The sequence below is a fragment of the Podarcis filfolensis genome, assembly GCF_964270895.1.
Source record: "Podarcis filfolensis genome assembly, chromosome: 8".
Taxonomy (NCBI): domain Eukaryota; kingdom Metazoa; phylum Chordata; class Lepidosauria; order Squamata; family Lacertidae; genus Podarcis; species Podarcis filfolensis.
Genome location: NC_139611.1, coordinates 87,338,499 through 87,353,919, shown reverse-complemented (window position 1 = coordinate 87,353,919; position 15,421 = coordinate 87,338,499). Strand labels below are relative to the sequence as shown.

General features: G+C 51.1%; 1 protein-coding gene across 5 annotated transcripts in view; it reads right to left on the bottom strand.

Annotated features, from left to right (window-relative positions):
* Positions 1-6,555: 6,555 nt before the first annotated feature.
* Positions 6,556-15,421, bottom strand: part of PAK4 (p21 (RAC1) activated kinase 4) — an 83,111-nt gene continuing 74,245 nt past the window's right edge. For all 5 annotated transcript variants that reach the window (XM_083627188.1, XM_083627191.1, XM_083627190.1 and 2 more), the window contains 4 exons: positions 14,737-14,863; positions 12,140-12,265; positions 11,573-11,707; positions 6,556-10,845 (listed from right to left, as the gene is read on the bottom strand). In XM_083627188.1, the coding sequence (XP_083483314.1) occupies positions 10,690-10,845; positions 11,573-11,707; positions 12,140-12,265; positions 14,737-14,863 (544 nt within the window). In that variant the 3' untranslated portion in view covers positions 6,556-10,689. The remainder of the gene's footprint in view (positions 10,846-11,572; positions 11,708-12,139; positions 12,266-14,736; positions 14,864-15,421) is intronic.

Sequence of the window (15,421 nt, the reverse complement as noted above, 5' to 3'; positions counted from 1 at the left end):
GCGGTCCTGCTAGGTAAGGATGGAGGGAGTTGTAGTCCTTCAACACCTGGGGACCCGAGGCTGCTCTGGCGAGGGAGGACCGTGGCCCAGCCCACGTGGTGCAGCCCAGATGTGTTGGACTACAACTCCCATCAGCCCCCAGCCCTCTTGCACCTGGTGCGTGCTCCTCTTTTAAATAAGAGCGCACAGGAGCGCGCCTGGGGATTGTGCAACTCTGGAGCACGCTGCATGCTTCACTGAGCTTCCGGCTGCTTTTCCTGGAATTTGCCTTGATCTCCCATTATTCTGTTTTTTGTTGGTGGCCGGGAGGGCAGATTCCACACACACACCCCATCGCCGTCCTGAGCGGACCAAACGGCTGCTAAGCCAAAGGAGCTCCTGGGAAGCAGGAAGGGTTCAAGATCAGCTCTCCCTGCCAACTTGGGCATGTGAGGCAGTGCGGTGCAGTGGTTAGAGTGTTGGGTTAGGACCCGGGAGAGACCACGGCTCAAATCCCCGCTCAGCTATGAAGCTCACTGGGTCACAGTCACTGCCTCTCTGCCTAACCTGGGCTGCTGTGAGGATAAGAAGATGGGGAGGTGAGAGAACCAGGAACACTGCTTTTAGCTCCTGGGAGAAATGGTGGGATAGGAAACCAGTAATAACTTTCCCAGTAGTGATGTATGGAAGTGAGAGCTGGACCATAAAGAAGACTGATCGCCAAAGAATGGATGCTTTTGAATTCTGGTGCTGGAGGAGACTCTGGAGAGTCTCATGGACTGCAAGAAGATCAGACCTCTCCATTCTGAAGGAAATCAGCCCTAAGTGCTCTCTGGAAGGACAGATCCTGAAGCTGAGGCTCCAAGACTTTGGCCACCTCATGAGAAGAGAAGACTCCCTGGAAAAGACCCTGATGCTGGGAAAGATGGAGGGCCCAAGGAGAAGGGGACAACAGAGGACGAGATGGTGGGACAGTGTTCTCGAAGCTACCAGCATGAGTTTGACCAAACTGCAGGAGGCAGTGGAAGACAGGAGTGCCTGGCGTGCTCTGGTCCAGAGGGTCACGAAGAGGCAGACATGACAAAACAACAACAATGATCTTCCCATTAGCCTGGACCTAATCTATATGTGGCAGTGGCTCCCAAAGTTGGGTGGGGGGCAGTAGTGTTACTTAGGGGGACACTGAGAGGTAAGGGGGCCGCGGGGTGGGGGGTGGGATCCTGGAGGGGTACACAACTTTCAGGCTTTGAAAAGCTGCTATCATTGGATCAAGTTCATCTATTTTGTTGAATTTGTTAAACTAGATTCGTTAAACTAAATGACTAAACAACAACAATAATAAAATGAACCAAGGGCACCATCTCAGTTCATGGCAGTTAATTCTGCACTGTGCAAAGGAAGATCTTTTCTGTGGCTATTGGCTCGTGCCAACCTGCTTTCATTTTGCACACGCACCCACACACCCCCGGGTTTTGAGCGGGGAGCAAGCATCTCCCCAAGGCAGGGATAGAGAACATGCAGGCCCCCAGGTGTTGCTGAATGACAACTCACACCCCCAAAGCAAGACCAGTAAGTGGTCAGGGGGTGGAGGGACATTGGGAGTCAAAGGCCACAGGTGAGCCAGGTGTCAGCTGAGCACCTAAGAGCACAGTCCTGCTGGGAATTCAGTGTTAAAGGAAAGGGACCCCTGACCATTAGGTCTAGTCGTGGCCGACTCTGGGGTTGCGGTGCTCATCTCGCTTTATTGGCTGAGGAAGCCGGCGTACAGCTTCCAGGTCATGTGGCCAGCAGGACCAAGCCGCTTCTGGCGAACCAGAGCAGCGCACGGAAACGCCGTTTACCTTCCCGCCGGAGCGGTACCTTTTTATCTACTTGCACTGGTGTGCTTTCGAACTGCTAGGTTGGCAGGAGCAGGGACCGAGCAACGGGAGCTCACTCCGTCGCGGGGATTCGAACCGCCGACCTTCTGATCGGCAAGTCCTAGGCTCTGTGGTTTAACCCACAGCGCCACCCGCGTCCCAATTCAGTGCTACAAACTAAGATATATGAAGATCAAAAACCCCACTCAGTCGGGAAGCTTATCTGACCCCTTGGAGCCCTCTTAACCTACCTCGGAGGGTCATTGTAGGGTTTAATTGAGGGATAGCATGAACCACGTACTCCTTGGAGAAAAGGGTGGGATATAAAAGCAAAAAATGTGCTCTTCTGCTGAGCTGCTTAAGGAAGTTGGAGGGGCCATTCGGACGGAGATGTCAGACGCCAACCCAGGTATTTCCACATGGTCGCAATTGGACCTACACCAGTCGCCAAACACACACGGAGCGTGGCTGATTTCTGAACACTGGTTGTGATTTTGGCGAAAGCAGCTTTACAGCCGCTCCTAGGTGCTGCTTAGGTAGATTTGGGTGGGACCTTGATACCAGGTGTTATGTACTGAAGTTCTCATCCTGGGCCAGCAGGGGGATACTGTAGATAGTTCAGGTCCACATATGCAAATAGGGGAATGAAAGTGACATTCAGTGATTGGATAGTTACAGAAAGTGGTTACAGTTGCGTTGTAGTGGAGCTCTATATAAGCAGGCTGGCTGAACCCTTCAGTTCAGTTCTGTTCTGGCCTGTGAATAAAAAAGAGCTGTTTGAAGAATCGCTGTGTCGTCTGATATGTTCACCCACAACTTAACACCTGGAATTCCTTATCTTACCCGTTTGGTAGGTGGCAAGCAGAGCATCACAGCCATTGCAGGACTGGAACGCTTGGAGGTGGCTGGGTGCAGAGGAGGGAGAAACGCTCCCCTTTTAAATGGCAGCAAAACCAGAATAAAACCTACCCACATATCTGGGCTCAAAGGTTTTTTTTAGTTCTGAGATATGGGGCCACCCACCAGACAGCCAGTTCCTTAGAAGGCAGTGGGTTCAAATTTCCGTAGACTCCTGCAACCGCCTTAGCAGCCTATGATGTTTATGTGTCTGAAAGTAGGTCGGTGTCTATGGATGTGGGTGGGCGCCAAGGCCACAGAAGGAAAATTTTTTACAGCATGAGCAAACGCTTAGGAGTTTCTCCCACAAGCCCATGCAGCTGCATGCCCTAGACCTTGATCTTGCTGGGCACCCAAAGCAGGCAGCGAACCGTGTGGTGCAGCTTGGTTGTTAAGAGGACTGGACTACTAGGACCTGGGAGACCAGGGTTTAATAATAATAATAATAATGAATAATAATAATAATAATAATTAATAATAATAATATATTATTTATACCCCGCCCACCTGGCTGAGTTTCCCCAGCCACTCTGGGAGGCTCTCAATCGAATGTTAAAAACAATACAGCATTAAACATTAAAAGCTTCCCTAAACAGGGCTGCCTTCAGATGTCTTTTAAAAAGAAGATAGCTGCTTATTTCCTTCACATATGAAGGGAGGGTGTTCCACAGGGCGGGCGCCACTACCAAGAAGGCCCTCTGTCTGGTTCCCTGTAACTTGACTTCTTGCAGCGAGGGAACCACCAGAAGGCCCTCGATGCTGGACCTCAGCGTCCGGGCAGAACGAGGGGGTTGGAGATGCTCCTTCAGGTATACTGGGCCGAGGCCGTTTAGGGCTTTCAAGGTCAGCACCAACACTTTGAATTGTGCTCGGAAACGTACTGGGAGCCAATGCAGATCTCTCAGGACCGGTGTTATGTGGTCCCAGCGGCCAATCCCAGTCCACAGTCTAGCTGCCGCATTCTGGATTAATTGCAGTTTCCGGGTCACCTTCGAAGGTAGCCCCACGGAGAGCGCTCGGCCGTGAAGCTCATTTGGTGACCAGTCACTGCCTCTCGGCCTGACCTACCTCACAGGGCTGTTGCCAGGATAAAATGGGGAATGGAAGAACTGTTCCTTGGAGGAAGGTGGGGTAGAAATTCGATAAAAATGGCAGTGACTGGAAGTCAAGAGTGATGTTCTGAAACCTGTGCATATTTACACTTTTTATAGGTCAGTGACCAACGAGTTACTCAAACTGCTTTAAGTCTCATAGCCGACACTAAAGCAGTCGACTGGTTTGCTAGTAAGGTTTGTTCATTTAACCTAAAATATCTGTTTTTCTCCCCAAATGATGCATGTCCAGAGCAGCTCTCAGTATATAGCCTGCTTTCTGAATGTGTCCTCAATCTTTCCCAACATCAGGGTCTTTTCCAGGGAGTCTTCTCTTCTCATGAGGCGGCCAAAGTACAGTGGTACCTCAGGTTACATATGCTTCAGGTTACAGACTCCGCTAACCCATAAACAGTGCTTCAGGTTAAGAACTTTGCTTCAGGCTGAGAACAGAAATCGTGCTCCGGCGGCGCGGCAGCAGCAGGAGTCCCCATTAGCTAAAGTGGTACTTCAGGTTAAGAACAGTTTCAGGTTAAGAACGGACCTCCGGAACGAATTAAGTACTTAACCCGAGGTACCACTGTATTGGAGCCTCAGCTTCACCACTGTCAGTATAGACTTTGCAAGAATCATTGCAGGTGCCCTCAAGCAATGGATACTCTCTTTAAAAATGAAATAAAATTCACCACTGTGTATTCTTAGTATTAATAGTGCATCTCTCCCCCTCACCTGCCCAGACGCTTTAAACTAATTTAGAATATTTTCACTGCGCTTTAGGGTTTCTTGATGCAACGGCTGCAGGCTATTAAAAGCAGCTTGAGGGAAGCAGGGGAAATTCCAAGCGTTGCCAGAAAAAGGGCTTTATAGTCGTTTGGTGCAACTTGTTTTCTCTGTTTCAAAACCCAACTGGGAAGAGTGTGTGTGTGTGTGTGTGTGTGTGTGTGTGTGTGTGTGCGCGCTCTGAAGGAGAGTGCACTGCTAGCTCATCCGACTCATTAATTTATACCCCAGAGAGGAGAGATCTCTTCTTAGCCATACTGAAAGCAACCGCTCCCAGCGGGGAAGTTACTGGTCCGTATTTACAGCACCTGGTGCCTGCAAGAGTGATCTCATACGGAGGACAAAATGGTTGCCCTGAATCCATCGCCGGTGGCAAATGCCCGCCGATACCAGGAACATTTTGTGGCTGCACAAGTAGGAGCGTCTCATGGTTGCATCGATTCGGGCGCAGAGGCCAAGGAAATGCATTGGGATGCCAAACGGTCTAAACAGCTTTTCACATCGAAAGTAGCACATCATAGAGGATTTCAGACCAGCTTACTGCCCCACGTGAAGGCAACGAGAGAGTTCAAAATATGGTGTCTTTTACAAGGATGTAACAGCCAGCCGGATCAAGCCAGCATCCTGTTCTCAGAGTGGCCAGCCAGATTCCCAAAAGGGGAGCCCACAAGCAGGACCGGAGAACGAGATCCCTCTCTCCTCCCGGGGCTTCCAGAAAACGGTATTTAGAGACATCCTGCTTCCCCCAGTGGAGGCAGAACACAGCCATCAAGGCTAGAAGCAGCCACTGATAGCAATATCCTCCACGAATTCATCTAATCCTCTTTCAAGCCTTCCAAGTTGGTGTTCACCACTGCCTCCTGTGGGAGGGAGTTCCGCAAGTTAACTGCACTGTGTAGAAGAGGACTTTATCTGCCCTTCATCTTCCCAACATTCAGCTTCATTGGAGACCCACGAGTTCCAGTGTTAGGAGGAGGAAAAGGAAGGTTTCTCTATCCTCTTTTTCCATGCCATGCATCATTTTATACAGTCATACCTCATGTTACGTCCGCTTCATGTTATGTTCTTTCAGGATACGTCCCGTGGCGACCTGGAAGTACCGGAAAGGGTTACATCCAGGTTTTGCCGCTCGCGCATGCGCAGATGCACAAAATGTCACGCGCATGTGCAGAAGCGGCAAATCGCAACCTGCGTGTGTGCAGATGCGCCGCTGCAGGTTGCGCTTTTTTCATGTTGCGAACGGGCCTCCGGAACGGATCCCGTTCGCAACCAGAGGTACCACTGTACACTCCAATCAGATCAGCTCTTACCTTTCCCCTAAACTAAAAATAACCCAGGTGCTCATAGGGGGAGTTTCTCCACCCACTCAATCATTCTGGTTGCCCGTACTGGATCTCCTTGGCAATTGGCCATTTAATTTAATAAAACTATGGCCATTGTTGCCAAGCAGTTCAGTAACATCTCGCAGCAGATGGGTGCCGCACGACTCCAGGGCCACCGTCCCTCTGGTCAGCTCCTTGTACTTGGGTATAGTCATTTAGGGTATCTAGAGATTTCACCACTTTATCATGGCTGGAAGATATATAGCCGGCCAGCCTGTAGCTGAAGTCATCAATTGCAACATTTCCTTTTTGTAATGCTTCCTCCATTCTTCTTCATAAGGGTCTCCCCCCCTGAGCATTTCGATCAGGAGGACGAGAGCACATTCTCAGTACCTAGTTGCTTAGCTGGGATCCTTGCAATGCAGAGGGCTGAATTAGTTGACCCTTGAGAAGGGGCTCCCTTCTGATTCTACAATTCTGTCCTCTTGCATCTGTAAGGAAGAGGTGTGTTTCGTGGTCCAGATCGTCGGACAGCTTCGCTCTTAATGCGCACCCCCGCCAACCCAGAAGACAGAACCTCCCAAGAAAGACCCGAGAGAGTTAAAAACAAAGGAAGGAGCACACCTCTGTAATTGTAAAACTAGAATTTTGACTATTTAAAACTTTTCACCCAAAATTCAAACACCACATTTGAAAAGGGGGGAGGGAGGGGGGAAAACAACAACCAAACCAAAGAAACCCACAGCCAAATCTCATCACATGAAGAATCCAGGTTCTTTATACAATACAACTCATGGCGAGAACGTCTTACTAGAATTTGTCACAGCAGTCTGTCTGAAACAACAGATCCAAAGGGGATGGGGGGGGGGGAATCATCCCAACGCAAAATACTGTTGTGTGTTTTTAAAAAAATGCAATATAAATAACTTCTCTTTTTTAAAAAAGTAACAAAAACCCACAGAAATGAATCAGTAGTCATTCTCACAGGGAGGAGAGCAAGACCCCCATTCCTAAACCTCCAATCATATAAAAATCTTCAAGCTACAAGGAGGCAGGATACGTGGGGGGAAAGGAACGAGGGAGTGGCTCTGGGGCCAGTTCTGTGGGACAGGGCGAGGCTTCTCTGCCAGGGCCTGTGGTTAAAATTCCAGTCCTGCATCTCAGGAAACTGGGGGGGAAGATATAGTGTTATGTGGGATTTGGGAAGGCTGAGAGTTTATCACCCTCGACCTTGAAAGGATGAGATTTGAAGTCTTTTCCCCTGCAGGGAAAGTGTAGTGTTTGTGCATCTGTGTTAGTGCCATAAAAAAATAGTTTCTTTTCCCCCTGTGTGCATGGGGGAAAGCAATTCCTAGAGCGGAGGCAGCAGACGGCTGTGAGAAGAGGGGAAGTGAGCACTCAGGAGCCAGAGATTCTAGGGCTGCCACCACCTTCCATTTGTCAGCAAGCTACCAGGAGATGAACGGTCCGTCGGGTGGCTCAGATTTAAAGCTGCAGTATATAGAGTTACAAAAAGAATTGCTCCCGGAGGGGGGACAACCCAGCTTCTCAGAAAGGGGTTGGAGCGGGTGATGCCAAGTCACGAGGGCTGGGGAGCTGGGTCCTGGCTGCAGGAAGCAGCTCGGAGACTAGCCTGTTCTGAGGCTCAAAGCGGAGAAAGCCTTCGAGGAAAGCCCCTGGGCTTTGTTGCAGAACAGAGCAGATCCACAAATGCAGCGCTGGGTGAAGCCTTTGCTGCAGGCAAAAGCCAGGTGCGCTAGGAAGAGAGGTCCCAGGTGAGCTCGGTAGCAAGCAAGGGTTCCTCTAGAGATTGGAAGAGATGAAACACTGTCCAGTTTTGAGAAGAAAAGCACCAGAAGCAGGAAGCAAACAGGGCAAGGGGATGTCCTGCGGAATAGCTGCATTGCAGGCCAACAGCATCAGCGGAAAGGGGCTCAGTCCAGGACCCTGCGTGGACCAAGGCTGGCTCTTTCTCACCTGCAAATCCCTCCTAAAATATGCCAGTTTGCACCTGGCTAATGCCAGTGGAGATGAGGAGTGGAGCCCACAGGATTTTAAAAACCAAACACCTGGGTTTCCCCCCTTAGAGTGGTTGCAACTGACAGCAAATTTGCCAGGAGAGCGGCAAAAGCAGCAACAGGCGGATCCTGGTTTCGTGGAGGGGCACGTGAGAAATATTTGCCCTTTGAGCCCTAGGAGGGGCGTCAGAAAGCGGGGTGCTTCCTTCCCGCCCCCGGAAAGCATTTCCAGGGCAAATGTGATGCATAACCTATACCCGTAAGAACCTAAAACCAGGAAGCAAGAGACTCCCCCAAACTCTTGAAGAAGAAAACCCCGCAAAACCCTTCCCCTGTAACCCTGCATGCAGAAAAGCCCATCCTGTATGTACAAGCATGCAAGGAGGGGGTGCCTTGTGTGGCAAGGAGGGGGGTGGAGACCTCTGGAGGCCAGCTCTGTGGCTCAAGGCAGCTGCACCTAGTTTACAAAGGGGAGGGACCTCTGCCTGCTCCCCTCCCCTCACACCAGGGGACTCCCGGTGTCTCCTGGGCCCCCAAGCAAGCCTTCTTTCCAGAAAGCCCTGCGAATGCCACCCCCTTCCCCACTCTCCTGCCACGGGGGGCTCAAGCCCTCTCCAACCCTGAGGGAAGGACGGACCTGAGCTTCCGATCCAACCCAGGGCTAGCAAACCCGGCGGCCTTCATCTCTCAAGCCGCTGTCCTGACATTCCTGCCTTGCCCATGCCACAAAACGGCACACAGGGACATGTTGGGAGCCAAGGGGGCGGCCTATGGCCTTTGCTACTGCTTCCCAACAACTGGCAAGGCGGACCCCCCCCCCAAAAAAGCCAACAATGCAAGAGCTTAGGGAAGTGCCACTTTGCAAGCTCGTACTGGCCTCTATTTTAAAGACTAGGAACGTAGGAGCAGTGATCTCCCTATCTCCTTGCCCCCCCCCAGCCTAGCAATAAGCTGGGGTGGGGGGCAATGACAGGAGAGGCCCTGTTGCTGGTATCCCACTGCTTGTTCAGCCGGAGGGGAGCAAAGCGACAGAGCATCACAACCACGGAGGGGTTCAGTCTCACAGAGAAACGCCCAGGAAGCTCATTTGCTCTTCCTGCTCCCTTTTCTTCCTAACATTGCTTCCTAGGCTATGCTCAAGGTTTGCAGGTTTCCAGGTCTGGTGAGCAACACCAAGAGGCGCGCAGCTGCCCGACCTCAGGAGCCCCACACGTCACACTTCTGACATTGCGAGCGGCAGACGAAGTCACCCTCCAAGCTGTGCGTCACCAGCCACAAAGGAGAAGTCCAGAGGAAGCCTCCCTGCTGCGAGACAGGACAAAAAATAAAACCAGAACAAGGCCTGTTCTTGGCACACCCTAGGCCAAGAGCAGAACAGAGCCCACAAGGGGGACTTCCATAAATCCAGCCTGCCCTCCAGGCCGAAGGAACTTGCTAGTCGCAGTTTTGCCTGGGGTGGGGAGTACAAAGCCCAAGAGCAAGCGGAGGGGCAGGAAGCAGGCTCAGCGCGGCAACGTCAGGCGGGGAGAAAGAGCAAGGGGAAAGAGAAGACAAGGAGGAGAGAGGGGCCAGGGCAGCTCCATCCTGGCCAAGCGGCGACAAGAGGCGCAGAGACCAGGGACGAAGAGAGAGGCTTGCGATTAAAAGCAGCCTTGCCGGGTCAGGATCCCCAGTGACGACTGCAGTTCCTGCCTGAGCAGCAAGAGACGTGGGTTGGGGAAGGAGCTCAGGAAGGGCACGACCCCTGTGAAGAGGGACCGTTTTAAAAACGAGAGAACCGGGCTGGGTAGGTGGAAGTGGCCGTCTCGATTTGGGAAGAGGGCCTGAAACTCTTTAACTGGCAGTTAAGAGCACGGAGGAAATTACGGAGGGCGGTTTTTCTTTTCTAAAAAAAAAAAAGGGCTGCTTTGCAGAGCTGAGAGTCTCGTTTGCCTGAGATGGGAGCCCCTGAGAAAACCCACCTCGCTTCCTTCCCTTCCTCTCCAATACCAAGAGAAGCAGTGTTTCTCCCCAGTTTAAAAATCCGAGGCAGGTCTGGCTCTTGGGGGGCAGGGAGAGGATTCTTCAGGGAGGGGGAGAGGCAACCATGGCTCAACGGAAGTCCCCAGAAATCTGACCGGACTGTGGGGATGGGGGCTTCCCTGCCCCCCCTCTCTGGGACACTCCTTGCCAATGGACCCCATCACCTCTGTCCTCTCGCTATCTGGGAGGAAAGACGTGCTACCAAGAAGAACGAGAGAGGGGACTCGGAAACCACGGACTGGAGAGGGGTTGCGTTTCAAGCTCTCCCCTATCCACCCAAATCGCCGCTGCCCCAGACTTGTGTGATATGAACGGCTAAACAGCAATCGGAAATGTTACAGTCTTTTGTTAAAAAACAACCCCCCCTCCCTCCAGGGCACTAAACCCTGCTCCGGGCTCAGTAGTATGGAAGAGTGGCGCAGAGAGGGCGTCGGGAGTTGTTTGTGGGACTTGTGTCTCCAGCATCAGCGGCGGATGTAGAGGAGTCCCTCAAGGGAGGGTTGGCCTGAGGGTGGAACGCAGAGGTGACCTGTCTCCCTGGCCACGCTGCCTGGAGGAAGGAAGTGAAGCCCCCTCTTTCAGCAGGGAGATGCCATGGGGTGCCCGTTGTCCCTGGAGGGGTTCCAGCTGCCGTTGGGGTGGGGTGGGGGGTTGGCCAGAGACGACGGAGGTGTCTCCTCTCTCTCTCTTTGGTAAGATGGTCCAGTTTCTGTCGCCTCTTTCATCTCATCCGGTTCTGCCTCATCAGGGGCACGATGCAGGAAGGGGGGCCGGCTTTCCCCAGGAAGGGGTGCTTCAAGAGTTCCTTGGCGGTGGCTCGCTGGGCCGGGTCCCTGACCAGCAGGCGGTCAAGGAAGCCCTTCAGGGAGGGAGAGACCTGCGGGGAAAGGAGGGGAAAGGAGGGGCATGAGCCGCATTTGGGGCAGAAGAGGAAGGAGGTCTGCAAATAATAACACCCTGAAGATCCCAGGCCAGAGAAATTAGACTGGCCTCGACCAGAGCCAGGGCCTTTTCAGTACTGGCCCCGGCCTGGTGGAACGCTCTCTCACAAGAGACCAGGCCCTGTGGAAAGATTTGACATCTTTCCACAGGGCCTGCAAGAGGGAGCTGTTCCGCCAGGCCTTTGGTCGGGGTTCAATCTGATTCTTTTCTTTCTGTATAAGAACAAGAATTAAAGAGGCCTCCTGGCTTGCTCACAGGTCCTTTATAAGACGAGTGGTAACAGTTGGCCCTGGAGAATATTAACCACTCTCAATTTTACCCATGGACGGCCATCTGTCCAGATTTTAATTTCCTCTGAACTAATTTTAAGATGTATTTTAATTGAGTGCCTTTTTTATGTTCTTATATTCTTTGTATACTGTGTTAGTTTTATGATGTTAGCCGCCCTGAGCCCAACTCCGGCCGGGGAGGGTGGGGTACAAATAAAATTATCATCATCATCATCACACTGGCTCTCTAACCCAAATGGCTCAGGACTGCCTCTCGTCGTATGACCTGACCCAGACCCAGTGATCCTCATCCTTTCAGTCCTGAATCTGATCCTTCTAAGGTGGGGAAGTCAAGTGAAGAAAAGGAAGAGAGAAGGAAAAGGAGTCTCTTACCTTGTGCACGTTTTTGAGTTTAGGGGGGAGGTTGTCCCGGATCATCTTCATGGCCTTCAAAGGGGGCTCGTTGAAATAAGGGGGCTCCCCATCCACCATTTCTATCACCATCACACCTAGAGACCAGATGTCCACCTGAAACAGAAGGAGGGGGGAGAGGGGAATTGAGAAAGGGGAACAAGAGCAAAAGGTCTCCCCGCCCCCCTCCCCAGCCTAGACAGTTTTGTAACTGGTTTGCAAAATGGGGGCCCTACTGGACTAGCACGTCTGCCTGGCAGCAGGCTTTTCGTTCCATTTGGATTTTACAGCTTCCCTGTCCCTGAAAGCTCAGGCTGGACGAGGGAGGCAAAAAATAATAATCTGCTGATTAGAGAAAATGAGAACTTCATCAAAACCACATAAATGACCACCTGACTGCTCTGATCAGTGGAACGTGGCGGCACATACCCTCTGGAACTCCCTGCCTCTTGATATCAGGCAAGCGCCTTCACTGCATTCTTTCGGCATCTGCTGAAAACATTTCTGTTTAGGCAAAGCCAGAGGTTTAGGGAGTTGAAGCCCTCTTACCTCCGGCCCATAGGGCAACCGGGAGATGAGCTCTGGAGCCATCCAGTAAGGGGTCCCAACTAGGGACTTGCGCCGCGGAACCTCCTTGTTCACTTGCGCACAGAACCCGAAGTCGGAGAGTTTGACCTGGAAGGGAGAGCCAAGAGAAGGAAGCATGTCAGTGGCTGGAGTAGGCTCAGGGTGAGTTTGCTCACGAGGTCTGCTGTGCGAAGCATCTTTCCAGCCTTTGCAGTGCAGATCAGCAATATTCCTTTTTTTAAAAGAAGTGACGAGAGGCGGACAAACTCCCACAAATATATGGCTTTGCCTTATCGCGATGCATCACCCCTCTGGTCAGCCTAGCCCAGTTCTCTCTATTTTGTCCGCTTCTGGCGAACCAGAGCAGCACACAGAAACGCCGTTTTACCTTCCCGACAGAGCAGTCCCTATTTATCTACTTGCACTTTGATGTGCTTTCGAACTGCTAGGTTGGCAGGAGCAGGGACCGAGCAACGGGAGCTCACCCCGTCGAAGGGATTCGAACCACCGACCTTCTGATCGGCAAGTCCTAAGCTCTGCGGTTTAACCCACAGCGCCACCCACGTCCCACAAGTACAATACAATTTTTTTAAAAAAAAATATTGGCAGAAATTTCAAACCATTATTGAACGTAATTGCTTTGGGACTTCCAGGGGAGAGAAGACAGAGCAAGCAACTGAGATTCCAGAGGGTGCTATAAAAAAACCTGCCTTCTCACAAGTCTGAATATGGCGAGAAGTGAGTTTACAGGGAACCAGACACAGGGCCTTCTTGGTAGTGGCGCCCTCCCTGTGGAACACCCTCCCATTCCCTGTTTGGGGAAGTTTTTAATATTTAATGCTGTATTGTTTTTAACACTTGATTGGGAGCCGCCCAGAGTGGCTGGGGAAACTTAGCCAGATGGGCGGAATATAAATAATAAATTATTATTATTATTATTATTATTATTATTATTATTAGGGTTTCAACTAAACATTAGGAAGAACTTTTTGACAGTGAGAGCTGGCCGACAGTGGAAAGGACTCCCTCAGAAAGTGGTGAACTCTTTTTCGTTGGAGGTTTTTAAGCAGAGGCTGGATGGCCATCTGTTGCGTATGATTTAGTTGAGATTCCTGCATTGCATTGAGGTTGGACTAGATGACCCTTGGGGTCCCCTCCAACTCTATGACTATGTTTTTATGTTCTCCTCAGAAGTCTTGGGGCCGCCTGACACCACTGAAGAGTTGCCTCCAGGTGGCACTGCAGGACCAGGCAATTTCAGCAAGAGGTGAACAGGGGCAGGGACATTATTTTACTCCAGGGGTCAGCAACCTTTTTGAACTGTGGGCCGGTCCACTGTCCCTCAGACCTTGTGGGGGCCCAGAGTATATTTTGAAAAAAATAATGAACGAATTCCTATGCCCCACAAATAACCCAGAGATGCATTTGAAATAAAAGCATACATTCTACTCATGTAAAAACACGCTGATTCCTGGACCGTCCGTGTGCCGGATTGAGAAGGCGATTGGGCCACATCCAGCCCCCGGGCTTTAGGTTGCCTACCCCTGTTTTACTCATTTGTTTCTACTCCCACCTCTTACAAGTCAGCTTGCAATAAAAAAAAAAAAGCATCAGATGAAATCGTATGTAGGAGTTCAGCAATAAAATCAATCAAAACATGGAGAAATAACAAGTCTTTAGTGACTGCATAAGGTCAGGCAGTGTTTCTCAGGGGAGGGAATTCCACCGGTGTGGGGCCACCACTGAAGAGTCCTGATTCCTGGTCCCCAACAATCCGAATGTCCTTAGTGACAGCGCCAAAGAGGCCAACCTCAGAGCCCAGGCAACTTCATGAGGGGTTTAAGCTCAGAAACAAAGGGATAACCAATGCAACTGATGTAAACTGGCGTGATAGGAGCAAACTGCCTGCAAATATTTGGGCTGTGGAACTCAGAACTGCAACTGGCACCTTCGGCACACAGCTTTCAGTGAATGTTGAAGGTGCTCCTCTTTACCCTGGAGATGTGTATTTTCATGACCCACCCAATTCCTGTGACTTGTTTTAACTGTTTTGAATTCTGAATTTTAAATTGCTACAATTTGCCCCGGGACCTGCAGGGAAAGGTTGGAGAGTCCACCACGTTCAGAGGTGTTCCACTGTGAGAGCATTCCACTGTGGAGCAGCTCTTACTGTCAGAAAGTTCTAGTTACAGGTAGGTAGCTGCGCTGGTCTGCCGTAGTCGAAACAAAATAAAAAAATTCCTTCCAGTAGCACCTTGGAGACCAACTAAGTTAGTGATAGGTGTGGTAAACCTGTTAACGACTATCAGCCATTCACCCATTCCCACCACCCTTCTGAGTAATACCCCTCCCCACCCTCTCACTATATATAAGGGTCTGGTGACTTCTGTTTCAGTGTACCTGAAGAAGTGTGCATGCACACGAAAGCTCATATCAATAACAAACTTAGTTCGTCTCTAAGGTGCTACTGGATGGAATTTCTTTATTTTGTCAGAAAGTTCTGCCTGATGTTTAGTTGGCACCTCCTCCTCCTTTTTCCTCAAACATAAAATCAGCACCTGGGACCACGTGCAACTCACCCGGCCGTCATGTGTGAGCAGAATGGAGTCACTCTTGATATCTCGGTGGATGACACCCTGGGCATGGAGGACGGAGAGCGCCTTGAGGACAGACAGACAGACGGCCGCAATCTGCTCCTCGTTCATCCTGGAAGTGGAGTAAGAACACAGCACCCGTTAAAAGAGTGGTTGGTTCAGACCTCGGTGGGTCCACCTTGCCCACAGCTTCTAGAGGTCAACCGGATCCCCACAATCCGGGAAGCTCACAATCAGGGCATCAAGGTGACAACCTTTCGCCCATCCTTGTTTCCCCAAGCGGCAAAAATCCTGAGTCAGGTGCCTCCTGCACCTAGAGTGGGTCCCATTTAGCTAAGATGGCAAATAGCCAGTGGCAGGCCTCTCCCTCCTGCTCCCTCACGGATTTATGAAGCTGCCTTTTAAAGTCACCTAAGCCAGGGACGCGGGTGGTGCTGTGGGTTAAACCACAGAGCCTAGGGCTTGCTGATCAGAAGGTCGGCAGTTCGAATCCCCGCAATGGGGTGAGCTCCCATTGCTCGGTCCCAGCTCCTGCCAACCTAGCAGTTTGAAAGCACGTCAAAGTGCAAGTAGATAAATAGGTACCACTTCAGCGGGAAGGTAAATGGCGTTTCCGTGTGCTGCTCTGGTCCGCCAGAAGTGGCTTAGTTCTGCTGGCCACATGACCCGG